Genomic DNA, 14230 nt, shown 5'->3' with positions numbered 1-14230 from the left:
GCATATAAGCTTTTAACAAAGTCTTTGAGCTGCATTTCATAGGCATGTGCCTGTTTATCTAGATACATGTAGACATGATGTTTAAATCGACTGGCAGAATTTTTCAAAAAATCTTTGGCCCCTCTAATTGGACTTTAAAAATTTGGGGCAAAGACTAACCTATTTGTTAAGCATTTTAAAACTAAAACAAATATTGGCAAATATGAATATAAGTTTAAAAAAATTTTATCACCTTTATTAAAATTTTTTTTATTTTTTTCCCTAATCCAGTTCTTGTAAAAAAGTCCAAGCACAAAAAGTAATAATAAACATGCAAGTAAAGATCAATGTCATCTCTTGTAGCGCCTTGGAGTGTGGAGCAACAAATGCCTTAAAATCCAAATAAATTTTATATTTGTTAAATCCTGCACATAAACTTACCATATATTATCAATAAAACCTAATGTACACTGATTTGAAAAAAACAAAAACAACATATTTCAGTGTCTATACACAAGAATGAAGATGAAAATGTTTGCTGGAAAAAAACCAACATGCTCACCCTATAAACTCCTCTTTTATTCCATTTCTGGATGCAGTACATATTATACTCATGATCGTTGTCAGTTTTTAACTTTATCTCTGATACAAACAACACAATATAAAGTATTCAAATGCATGATGCTTTGAATGCCAAAACCAACATGGCTGATAGCCGAAGCCAGTTATGAATATGCTGGTTATAGTTTAATAGATTATACACTAATGTGATTTATTATTTATTTTTGGCTTTATTTTAGCCATTGGATGGATGGTCATATAATACATTAGAGAGGTTAACAGTGGTAGGACAGAGGACCTATGAGAGAGCTCGAACCAGGATAGTAGATTGGCCAACACCTAAACCGCCACGTCCACCTTGTCAGGTAAATAATAATACTAACATGAATATTTATGTACAGCAGTGTAAGAAATTCGGATTTGAAACCACTAGGCTGGTCGGACTACCAGATTGGAATATTCACTAGCCCAAAAGACATTTCACTAGCACGATTTATTTGTTCAAAATAGTTGTTTATATTGCCTCTGAAAGTACAGTAGCCTGGCCGGGCTTGTTAATTTGAAAAAGTTGGTAGCCCGAGGAGAAATTTAGTAGTCAGGGGCTATAGGACTACTGCTAATTTCGAACACTGTGTACATTGATAAATCTTCACTAGATTAATGGCTTTATTGTGTGTTACTAATTTAGTTTCTTGATTAATACAGTAGACCTCCAACCCACAGTCTGCAAGGTTGACAGGCAGAGGGCCACTGCTATTTATAAATAGTGAATTAGTTAAAGTGAAAAAATATGTCTTTTTTTAAAAGTGTTATAAATAAGTTAAAAAAATTACAAATAAAATTTTTACAGAATACCATTTCTTTCACATTTTTCACTGCTTCTTAAAATTGCTTTGTAAACTTTATTTTTCAAAAAAGTAGATTTTAAGGCATAAAATTGTGTACATGCATTCAATGTTAATATTTGCTATCTTTAAAAGATGCTTGTTTTTTTGTGCATATAATAAATCAATATAATTAACTGTATGTAATTTTGCAGGATGTGGAGGAACCACTTGTTTATACATCACTTGATGAAGCCTTCTCTAATATAGTAAAGCTGATGTCACAAACTTCTAAACAGTGCAAGGTAAAGTGGCTCATCAGCTTTATTGAAAGCTTTTGTTAAATCTTATATTTCTCCATTTATTTTTCATAGTGTTCGCTTTTATAAAGGAATAGGAACTGAATTTAGATTTGTGATATGAAAGCACATTGGCAAAGATTAGGAATAAGGTGTTCAATATAGGTATCAGCTTATTTAATGGTTACTTGTTTATTCTGACTAACATCTCAAGTGCCGTGCAGGAAAATCAAACTTGAATACATCTAGCAGTATCACTATCAGTCAAATCAACATGCTCAACTTATTTGGGTTTATATTGTTATTGGTCTGACGTCAATTTATATTGACTTACATGGACAGACTCAATCAAACCGAGTCTGCAATTTTCGTGTAATTTTGTTGTTTGCATTGCTTCTGAGGGATCACCACCTTTTCAGATTTTTACATATGTATGTTAATATATGAGCCGCATCATGACAAAACCAACATAATGGGTTATGGATCCAGACCAGCCTGCGCATTCGCGCAGTCTGATCAGGATCCATGCTGTTCGCTATCAGTTTCTCTACTTGTAATAGGGTTTGTAAGCGAACAGCATGGATCCTGATCAGACTGCGCGGATGCGCAGGCTGGTCTGGATCCATGCTGGTCGCAAACCCATTATGTTGGTTTTGTCATGACGCGGCTCATATATGTTCTCTTGTCAATTTTTATATTGACTGATGTTGATTTATATTAATTTAAGTTGAATTATTTGGATATTAATTAATATTTTATATTGGCAAATTTTGATTTGTATGGACAGATAATGATTTATAAAGACTGTAATTTTCCACTTTTTATAACACCTGTAAACAGCCTCTTCCCAATCAAAATTTTCTTTAAAAGATTGTACGCTTTTCCCAAAAATCTGATCTTACACCAGCTTTTTCACTTACCAAATTAGCAATTTTAGTGATAATTTCCCCAAAATCAAGAGGCTAAGGGCTCTTTCCAATTAGGCGAGAAAAACTGCTGAATGGCAGTGTTGATTTCTATATAGTATACAAATGTTAATTTATATTGATTAATGTTTATATTTATTGACTTCTGTTGATTAATATTGAATAATATCTATTTCAGATGCCTTTGAAAATAAATATATATTAAACTGTCCTATACAGAAAATAAAATTGAATAACTGGATTCAAAAATAAAAAATTAAAAGAAGTGTACAAAGATAATTATGATCTGGAATACATTTTATTTTCAGAGATATTACAAAAGTAACCCACCATCAGAGACTCAGGAAGTAGCACAAAGACACTGTGACCGGTTCCATGCGCAGAGTAGTCGTTCCCATAGCAGAACACCAGTTTGTATTATACACTGTCCAACTGTAAGTAAAAATAACAAATGCTTGCAATTTAATTTTTTATACCTGTAAGAAAATTTTTCATGAAGTCTTAAGTGTACACTACCGCAACTAGTTGGAAACTGGATGAAATGTATTCTCTTAGTTTTATACCATTAACAAACTCTAATTACTATCCCTTTCAGCAAGGTAAAGGGTACAGAATTTTGAAAAGGCTTTGTCAAGTGAAAAAGTATTTGAAGGCATTTGTTCATAACAGAGGAAAATGGACTTTAAATACATAGAAAACAAAATCATGCATTGAATTTGAGTTTGAATGTTTCATATTTTAATTCAAAATTTTTCACTGCTGTCAAAAGTCTTTGAATAATTGTTAAACATGTGTTTAAGCAATCCATATTTGTTTTCTTATTTTAGGTAACCAGCAATGCATACAGACAGACGGACAGGCAAATGCCAGCAGAACATTATACATCGTCTTTTTTCACCTAGATTTTCTTATTCAATGGAATGATTTAGTCCATTTCCATATTTTACAACATAGGAGAACATTTTATTAGATTTTTTATTGAAACTTTTAGAGGATTTTAATTCATTCTTTTAACGAATGAACTTTTATTTGGATTTTTTAAGAGAAAGAAAAATATTTGGAAAAAGAAATCTAAACATCAGAATTTTTAGGAAAGATTAATTTAAGATTGAAATACATGTATAATTGTTTGTCATCAATGTAGTTTCTATAGTTCATGATTGTATCTAGTATCATCAAGATTTTACAATTTTTACCTTTCCTTCATTTGAGCTGGCTTAATGGAGGAGAGCCAGTTATTTGTTACAACAATTACACAATAATCTGTCATGCGATGAATTTAATAGACTCTGAAACAATGGACATGACACCATGTTTTCTGGTCTATAATTGAAAACATGATAACCATTTTTCTTGTAAGGTTGTGACCTTGTCAAACTTACTCGATACTGACTTTATCTTTTTAGTCTTTATGCATGTGAATATTATTTTGGTGCTACAAGTGTTACTAACATGCAATGTATTATAGTGCAATTGGATCTGCAAGACTGTTGTAAGTCCTTTCTTTTATTTCATGAGTGACTGCAGTTTTGCAGTAATCCCTCGATATGCAGGTTGTATGAATGTGTGAATTTCTAGTCATGAGTGTTAAATTTTGGTGATTTCTTTAAAACAAATTTTGATAAATGTACATATGTATTGCTCATTTATGAATATATAGAAACTAGTATCTTTTTACAGAATTTTTCATGAGAAGCATTTTAAGAGAAATTTAAGCATTTTTAGAGAAAGAAGACAATTTATGTCTTAAAAGCCTCAATTTTCTCAGATATTGCACAAATGATCCCTTTGTTTAATACTCTAATACTGCCTCATCTTTCATACTTCAACAAGTGTTTTCTACTGTAAATATGGGGAATAGTGTATTTGTGGATTACACACTTAGAGAATTTTTTTTAAAGATTGGTCAATGGTGCTAAAAATAGTTTTTAGGGATATATACCTGTATTATTAAAATAGAATTTTCAGATAATTCCACGTCATACTTTTGTACTGTTATTTTTCATTGTGTTCAACATAGAACTTGTGTTCATTTTAATTGAGATTTTATTCTTTTATTCATATATGAATATTGTTACTAACCTATTCTATATAAGTTTTTTGTAATAAAAGACAGACTTGGTAATAAAATGTCTTGTAAATGCTTTTATACCGGTTATTCCATGTTTACCTGTATTCCTCCTCAAATACTGTAATGTGTAATGCTTCTTTATATAATTTTAGTTTTATAGTTTTTATGCTAGTAATTACTAGTGTCTCCATTACTGACTCACTTTTAATCCCAAATGTTTTCTGAATCGGTGGCGCGAAACCAATGAGCATTAGCCATAAGTCCAAGATAAACTATATCACAGGTATTTCAGCCTTGCCGAGGATCAAACAAGATTGTGTAGCTCCTGTATCTGTTCAAGTGTTGCATTATTGTCCAAGTTTCCAGAAATTTGCAGCGTTTAACAGCGAGTCTCAGATATGGGTTTATCTGGTGTCAACAATAAAACTATATACAATGTATACTAAAAATAATTAGCCTTGCTATGTACTGGTTGTATAGGCTCGTCATTAACATACTAGCTTTCATAGACAGCTTTTTTATGCCCCTACTTAACAAGAGCCACCACCGACCGGGCGGGGGCAACGCTCGACTTTTTACTTTTTCTAAAAGCAAACAAAAAAATGTTTGAACAAATCTTAATGTCAATCTTGTCACATTAGTTTTGTCAAAGTATGAATCATTTCCATATATATCTGCATGTGTATTACAGAAGAAAAAAAAAGTTCTTTTTATATTTAACCTTTAAGTAATTTAACCTTCAATGTCAAGGTCATAAAAGAGCAAAAGTCAATTTGAGTTTGATAAACATAAAGGTCTTGTCCTTAAGAATGTTCTGTTATAATATGAAGTCAATCCCTTCAATAATAGCAAAGTTACAGCCAGTTACAGCCAAAAATATGAAAATTTCGATAATTTGACCTTTATGAGTGAAGGTCAAGGTCTGTGGTTGATATTTTTAAGGATTATCCTTGAAGATTATTATGTTTAAGTTTGAAGACGATCCCTTCAAAAATAACAAAGCTACAGCCAATAATAGCAAAAAAAATAAAACGAAAATTTCAATAATTTGACCTTCAAAAACAAGGTCATTTTTGAGTGAAGGTCAAGGTCTGTCTGGTTATTTTTAAGGGCTATCCTTGAAGATTATGTTCAAGTTTGAAGACAATCCATTCAAAAATAAAGTTACAGCCAATAATAGCAAGAACAAGCAAAATTTGGACTTTTGACCTTGAAGGTCAAGGTCATTTATGGATGAAGGTCAAGGTTAGTGTGGTCTACTGAAAGGTCTTGTCCCAAGGGTTGTTGTGGCCAAGTATGAAGACAATAAAACCAAAAACTAAAAAAAGTTATGATCCAGGTACAAGTTTGCGGACGGCAACAGCAACGCCGCCAGGACTATTACAATACCTCTACTTTTTTTTTCCAAAAAAAAAGTCAAGCTAAAAATTGTAAAGAACACTGACCTGAGAGTCTGCATATACATTTGAACTTACTTTTGTGCGGGGAACAAAATTGGAATTGTCTTTGACACTCCTTTCTGTAAGGCATTTATGTGAATATGTGGCTTATATAGTATACTGCAAATCATTATTTGTGGGGCACTGATTTTCCAGGATAGGTCAATCCATGAATTTAATATCAAACTAAAGTTCATTTTCTCTGCTATTTTGCATCACATTGTTTACAGTTTACCTTTTGGAAAAATAAACAGTCCACAAAGTCAAGAACACAAAATTGCTCTTTGTGACAAAACTACGAAATTTCATGCCCATAAAATTAAAAGAAATCACAGTATGTGGCGTGAAAGAACTGTTGGTTAGCCATTTAAAACCAAAATGTTAGAATGTCTGTGCAATATTCTCTTAACTTATTTGGATCTGTAGCGCTGCTATTTCTAGCCAATATTTTTTTCTCTGTAGTGACAATATCTATAACCTGAAATTTTACTTAAAGACCTACAATTCATCCAATAATATTCATCAAAAGCACTAAAGCAGTAAAAACAAAGTCAAAATAAGATTTTTTCTATCACTTTTTACTAAAAAATATGACATAGTACTGTCATACTCGTGTATTTTTAACATGATTTTTATATATAAAAAAAAAGAGAAAACAAGGCATATAAAACAAAACTAAAATACTTTTTATACAGAATTTTATACACAATTAAAATAGCACACTGATAACTAATTGTATCTTTATATATATGCTATATAGTTCATTATCTAATATATTTGTTTTCATGAAAATATAGTTCCCCAAATTTCATATACGTAAACTATTTCTGGTGCTGTTGCGTTGCCCTTGTGTGTTAATTTCTATTTTTAAGACACTTTATTAATAAGATATATGTTCAAGAATTATATTGTATTCATTTTTTCTGAATCTGGTGCCTTTCATTTCAATAAAATAAATTAAATAAATGTTTGATTTTCAGTCACACTGACATAGTAAAGATAATATTATGGCAGACTTTCCAGCTTTACTGGTGGAGGAAGACCTTAAATGCCCTTATTATTTCAGGCATTACAGTAGATTCCAATACAACTTAAATTTTCAGAGAAATAAAAATGAGTTTGTATACTAAATCTAAAAAGACTTGACTTTGATTGTATGAAATTAAATACCACTATACCAAACAAAACTAATTTATTTTTCAACAATGCAAAATCAATCAGATTGAATCTTATTTAATGAAATGGTCATATTATTATATACACATCACTGGGTTTTGATTTTGTATGCCCAGTTAGGACATTTTATATTCACATTTATCATTTACAACATGCATTTCAGCATAAAATCTAAACAATATATTTATTTTTTCTTGTTCTAACAAAAATATGATCTTACATCCTCTTTACGATACCAAACTATTTTTTTCCCCAAAACTATTTTCTACTGATATTGTTATATTTTGATCTTTTCTCGTTTTTTTTTTTTAATTAAAAAATACAATGCATCTAGTTGTGCATGAATCTAAAATGAAAAGTAAAAATAAAGCAAAAAAACCCCTCTTCTACATTGTACATGCATTAAAACTCGCTCCTCTATAAGTTATTTATCGTCATTTCTTTCTAGGAATAAAATTTTGTCTAAAAAGTTTGGAAGCCAGTTATAAAATTGACTAGTTACCCATCTCTGAACACTATGGTTTACATTAAAGCAAGAAGTTACATAAAATATCATCACGTCAGTAAAAAAAAAGACCCTTCCTCTTTGTTCACATTACTCACTATATTTCTTGTTCGCGAATAAAAAAACGAAGCGGTTACTGATGGAAGTGATAGTAATGTATTGCAGATATTCTCCTGTCAATCATTGGCACAGATTTGAAAAATTCATTATTCTTGGTTAAAATTATATTCCAGTCTGATGAACGTATTAAAACAACTTCATATCTGAGTACATTTTTTTTTTCAAAATGATTTTTGTATTTGTTGTAAATGGACCTTTATTTTCGGGATATTTACCAAATGTACACTTCCATCAATATGCAGTATCATTTAAATCCTATGCTGTACACTTTATATTTTAGCATTGCTCAAAGCTCCTCATTTGCTTTGACAAATAAACTTGCTTCATTTTTTTGTATATATTTTCTATACACTTGTATTGTGCCGTCACTACACTCAGTACAATATTTGTTTCAAGCCCCAGATTTCACAAACGGAATGGCTTACGATAATGAATACTCCTCTTCTGTAATCTTAAATATAGTAAACTATCTTGATAATCTTGTAGACTTCTACCATTTTTGTGACCGTCCATTTTGTAAAACAAACTACTAACAATTCTGTCCAGTATTAAAATTGGTTTCTTGATGGAAGATGAAAATCTTATAAGCAAAAGCAACAAGGATTTGTGTTGTGTTACGCCTTCTAGGTTTAAAAACAATTGCTGTGTAAAATGAAAGCTGTCGTTAGAAATAATAGCAATAAAAGAAACATGTAATCAGTACTATAAAATTAGCTTCCTTTCACTCACAATATATTTCTTTATAAAAAATACCATACCCTGCGCACTACATTTATCATATTAAAAAATGCCCAAGGGGATATTGAAGTTTCCTTATAAATAAAACCTCTTCACACAAGCTTTGGTGTTTTAAAAACTGCACGGGATAAATGAAAGGTTACGACTCCTTAACACACATTTTCACTTGTTTCAAATACAAATTTTTATGCGCTTAAAAACAACCTTTATCCTTTAAATAATAATCTAAAATTATCTTTGATCATTCTCATCTATATAAGCGAGCGAATTCTCTTAAAGCGTCTGAAATTGGTGAAATTTTTTCTGCACTGGTCACGGCCTTATGAAAGTCTGTTAACTGCTTATGAGTCACTGTTATAGCTCCGCCCGTAGCCTCCGTTGGCAACGCCTTCAATACATGCTCTAACCATACACAAAATGTCTGAAAGAGAGTCATTGTAAATTTAACAGTACTGAAAAATGAAATTACAAAATACACTGCCACCCCAATACACCATGACCCCTTATAATAATAACCTAAAAATAACGTTTGTTTAACATGTCCGGCAAGTACAATAATCAATGTAATTAAGACAGTTGTAGACAATGTAATTAAGACACAAAAGATGTCAAAAGCATGCACAGAATTCAATTTTATAAGTTTGGTGTGTTTATATATTTGGTTCATTTACAAAAAGATGGTACTTAATTTTTTTTTCAAATTTAGAAAAAATAATTTCGTCTTTAATCTTTGACGCATAAATATCAATCTGGTAAAGATTCATTCTAGATACATAAATTAACCAGATAACAAGAACAGTCAGTAAGACAGCAGACTCGACTATTGTTAGTTCTTGCATCCCGATGGACAACAATTACAAGTAAAAATACAATGTACCTCAAAGGATAAAGGAAATAAGTGGGGTGGTATGGAAACTGAAAAATGGGGCATAATTTTGTCCAGATCCTTGACCGAGTTATGTTCTCTTGACTGAAAGTGGGAATGGTGGTCACTACAAGTATACAAAGTTTCAAAGCAATACCTCAGTGGGTATCAAAAATAAATAGGGTTCTATGAAAAACTTAACCAAAAGTGAGACGCAGATGCTGATGATTGGTGATTTAGCTCTCTCTAATATAAAAATATAATAGTCAAGTAAAGAATTGAAAACTATTAACCCCTTTAAATGCCAGCTTTTCTAATAATGGTCCAGCAACACTAATAGAGGTAAGTATTCAACAATGCATATAAAGAAACAAATATTTTGTCATATACAGATAAAGATATATAGTCATCAAAATTAATAGACAACTTACAGGTCGATCTACCAGCATGATCTCATACAAGACTTCACCAATGTCGGCAGACATGTACGTAGGCAGACAAAACACGATAGAATGAATGAGGGAATGAACCAGCGCCTGGCCGTGCTCGTGTAACAAATTCTTTACTAGAGTGCTCCTGCTTTCAAAATCTTCACGTTCCTAGAATCATACAAAATGAATGATATGACATAGCTTGCAAATATATAAATAGCTCACTTATCATAGAGATGTAGATAACATATCTATGCCTAAGCTTATCATTAACAAAGATGATACTATGAATTTTTTTTTTAAATTGTTGAATACAATATGAATTCTATTGGATGAGTACACAGCTGTCAAACCTATATTGGACTAGGCACCAGCGTAGTATAACAAAGACTTTGTAGCTGTGTACTTGTACAATATAATCAGTTTAGAATCTATTTCACACAACCGATTTCTTGACATTTTGACAAAACTTTGATAATTTGTTTACAATAAGGAGTTGATACAGATTTTTTTGGACCTGAAGAATAAAAACTGTAGGCCAAAGTGTTCTCTGGGCTATTGGTCAGACGGTACAAGAGATGCTGTGTGCCAAGCAATATACCCTTACTTCTAATCTTCAAGGGGGGCAAAATAACAATACACAGTTCCCATTTCACTAAAGGACAATTTATATGTTATATGGTTAAAACAATGTTATCAATGATTAGGTAAAGTCATTATTATGCAAAATAACTCAAATAAGAAAGTATTCATATTTTCATTTGGATCTTTTCAAACTTAACCGTGTCAATAATGAAATGAGAACTTAACAAGCCTTAAAAGCCAACAAACCCCACAAAAAACCCTTACATCTTTAGAAGATGATGCCTTCACGAATTCCGTTATAAATTTCATCACTGAAGCGTTCGCATCTTTATGGTCGAGCGAACAAGCAGCTATTGCACACATCAAGACAGGTTTTATTGCTACACTCTGAAGAAATGGCAGTGGAGCTCGCTGTATAAATCTGTAATTGGTAAAACAATAACTTGTTATAGTTTTGAGGAACTACTTTATAAAATATATCAGCATTTGTAAAAGGTATTCAACAGTAGATTTTACCATGAAAACATCAAATCTCAAGAATAAGATAGGTGAAAAAAAAAAAATCAACAAAAAAACCCCAACTTTATCACATGCAGAGTTTTCATTATAAACAGATTGGCAATCTATATCATCAGTTTAAATGCTGTAAAAATCAGTCGGCCTGTAGATTAAAATATCCCCCTTGACCCTTGGCCAAATCGGTTGTTTTTGTTGGCACATCTGTTGCTTCAGATAACAAAGCCATTCCGAGACAAAACCATCATTTTTTAGAAAAATTTGAAAATATGGGCCAACTTAAAAGCAAACACTTGAACCATGATCAGTTGGCATGGATGTGCCTGTTGATCTAAGTCTGCACTGATCGCATGAATAAAATCTGTTGCCACTACCAGGCTAAATCAATATAATAAATATATCTGTGAATATTTTGAGAATAAAAGATTTATAGATGCTTACCTTAAACTAAGTCTAAATAAATCATCTACAGTATCTGGATGGTTTCTAAGCCCATTTTGTTCTTCTAATAATTTAAATGTGGGTGGACAAAATGCCTGTCAAAAATATATATATAAATAAAATAAAAATAAGAACAATATATATAAATATATATGAATATATAAACATTTCTAGTTCGTGAAAATAAACCTAACTTACAAAACAATATCATTCAGTAAATGATTATGACAAACATGTGAACGACATTTTTTATTTACTTGCAAAGTATTAAAACAAACTTGGAATTTCAACTCATGCAAACATACAGTATTTAACCTTTTGCAATATGAAATTTGGGTGTCTTTACCATGAAACCCTATCATCTTATTCTTTACTAGAACAAATCAAGGGTTTCGAACAGGTATTCACTTTGTATACCATTGTCTCTACACTTTCTGTCTCAAATATGCTATTTACAGAATCTGTTTTTTTTTAACTTTATTTATCCAGTACCTTATCAAAGAGACATCACTGAGTTTTTTTTTATATGAAGGAAAGAAAATAATTTTTAAGATTTATTTGATCATTTGATGAAGGTCAAGACTACTAACTTGGGTGCAAAATTTCAAATCATTCCACACTATGTTCTTCAAGAGTAATTTAATAATAGTGAAAAATAACCCAAAATTGAAAAGCGTTGCAACGCTTTTCACTCAAATCGGACTAAGAATAGCATAAAAATAAAATTTTCAAGTTATTTGGGATCCATTTTAATTATCTTTTCCAAATCTTTTTGTGTTAAGTGCCCCAACTGATCCATGTAGGAAATTCAAATTATTAAGTTTTTAGTCTTTGGATATCAGTGGAGTTCTTTTAATGAATCAATAATTGTTTAACTTTGGCAATATCAATCTTCAATCATACAATGTTATATAATTTCTTGTAATTACCTGAAACATTTCTATAAGACCTTGGGTACAGTCTTTGTCCGATCCATATTCATCCACCAGAATACTTCCCAGGTATAAGAAACACGAGTGTGAGTGTACTTGGTATAAATTCACCATCTATATAATATAAAGTTATTTTTTAACCATAATATTCCCTTTATATTTTAGCATACATACTATCTTGTTATTCTGTCTAAATAACAAGAGCTGTCAGAAGGACAGCGCGCTCGACTTTTTTAGTGCTTGCCTATAAAACAAAACTTTGACAGTTAAGGGCACACAAGACTTTAACTAGGAATTTCTAAGTACAAATCAAGAAACATTTTCACAGAGTTATCTTCTCTTGCTTACAGATAGGTCTCATGATGGCACATAAAGAACTCCAACTTCCAAAGTAATATCTCAAATGGTTAAGTCAACAAGTGGACAAGAATGAAAATTTTAACTGAGTTTCTAAGTCAAAAAGGGCCATAATTCAAATAAAATCCTTAACAGAATTACCTTCTCCTGCCCATGTTTTGGGACCATGATGGTAAACAAGTATTCCAACTTTCAATTTAATATCTCAACCAGTTCAGTCAAAAAGTTGACTGGTACAAAAAAGTTAACCAAGATTCTAAGTCGATAAAAGGCCTTAATTTTTAAAAACAAATCCCTGACAGAGTTACCTTCTCTTGCGTACAGATGGGGGTAATGATGTGAAATAGCATTAAAAGTTTCAAAGCAATATCTCAAAGGGTTAAGGCAATAAGTGGATTTTACCCATATTCAATGTATTTTCTAAGTCAAAAAGGGGCATAATTCTGTCAAAAACCTTGACAGAGTTATGTCCTCTTGTCTGTTGATGAAGGTCGTGATGGTAAACAAGTATGGTCAGTTTTCAAAGCAATACCTCCAATGGTTTTGAAATAAAGTGAGGTGGTACAAAAAACTTAACCAAGCTCAATACACTTTCTAAGTCAAAAAAGGGCCATAATTCTGTCAAAAACCTTGACAGAGTTATGTACTCCTGTCTGTAGATGGAGGTTATGATGGTGAACAAGTATGGTAAGTTTCAAAGCCATACTTGTAATACTTCTGAAATAAAGTGGGGTGGTACGAAAAACTTAACCAAGGTGTGACGCCAACGCTAACGCCGACGCCGGGGCGAGTAGGATAGCTCCCCTTTTCATAGAAAAGTCGAGCTAAAAATACAGAAATAAAACAAAAACAGCTTTTGTACCTTATCCTATTCTAAACCATCACATCTTTACTAGCAGTGACAATAATTTACTAATGCCATATTGTTTTGTTTGCTTTTAACAGGGGTCTCAACAAGTCTAAATTTAAAATCCTGAAAAAGCCGGGGGTTTGGGGGCCTCAGGTCCCCATTGGGGTCAAGGGTATAGGTGTATATAGGGGGGCGAAACCCCCCATAAAAAATTGAATTTCAGCATTTTAAGATGCACTAGAAACAATTTCCCCAGACACTTCACCAATATTTTTTAAATGTATTTGTCATTTTCACTCGGACCAAGTCACATCGTTTTTTTCCTCCGACAGTATAGTCTAAAACCTTTTATCGTATGTCTTGCATTTTTCAAGAGTTATATAAAAACAAGGGTGCCATAGTCACAAAATACGCCCGTTTACGAAAAAGCTTTAGATGGAGATGGGGGCATTATGGATAAGTGTTATCTAGCAAGCAAGTTTTTATTCTTAGGCACTGTGTTGTTAAATGAACCTTAAAACAAATCAATAGGAAGATATGCACAGAAGTGTGACCTTGACCTTGGTCGCAGGGACCTGAATTTTATGCACGGCACTCAGCCTCACAATGATGAAA

The 14230-nt window shown here is 31.7% G+C and overlaps 2 protein-coding genes across 2 annotated transcripts; one reads left to right on the top strand and one right to left on the bottom strand.

Moving 5' to 3' along the window:
• Positions 1 to 779: 779 nt before the first annotated feature.
• On the top strand, positions 780 to 4738 carry LOC132751864 (uncharacterized; the record flags this gene model as incomplete). The annotated part of the gene is given in 4 exon segments (XM_060742072.1): positions 780 to 905; positions 1580 to 1669; positions 2898 to 3023; positions 3417 to 4738. Coding segments are annotated over 4 exon segments (417 nt in total), but the record flags the coding sequence as incomplete, so codon positions are not given.
• Positions 4739 to 6780: 2042 nt separating this feature from the next.
• Positions 6781 to 12522, bottom strand: LOC132751863 (transportin-3-like; the record flags this gene model as incomplete). The annotated part of the gene is given in 5 exon segments (XM_060742071.1): positions 6781 to 9059; positions 9935 to 10102; positions 10784 to 10940; positions 11477 to 11571; positions 12406 to 12522. Coding segments are annotated over 5 exon segments (711 nt in total), but the record flags the coding sequence as incomplete, so codon positions are not given.
• Between the last annotated feature and the right edge of the window lie 1708 nt (positions 12523 to 14230).

This window comes from Ruditapes philippinarum, unplaced genomic scaffold (genome assembly GCF_026571515.1).
Source record: "Ruditapes philippinarum isolate M1 unplaced genomic scaffold, ASM2657151v2 ctg21555_1_1_1_1, whole genome shotgun sequence".
NCBI lineage: Eukaryota > Metazoa > Mollusca > Bivalvia > Venerida > Veneridae > Ruditapes > Ruditapes philippinarum.
The sequence above is the reverse complement of the archived record's forward strand: the minus strand, read 5'-3'. Positions and strand labels throughout refer to the sequence as shown.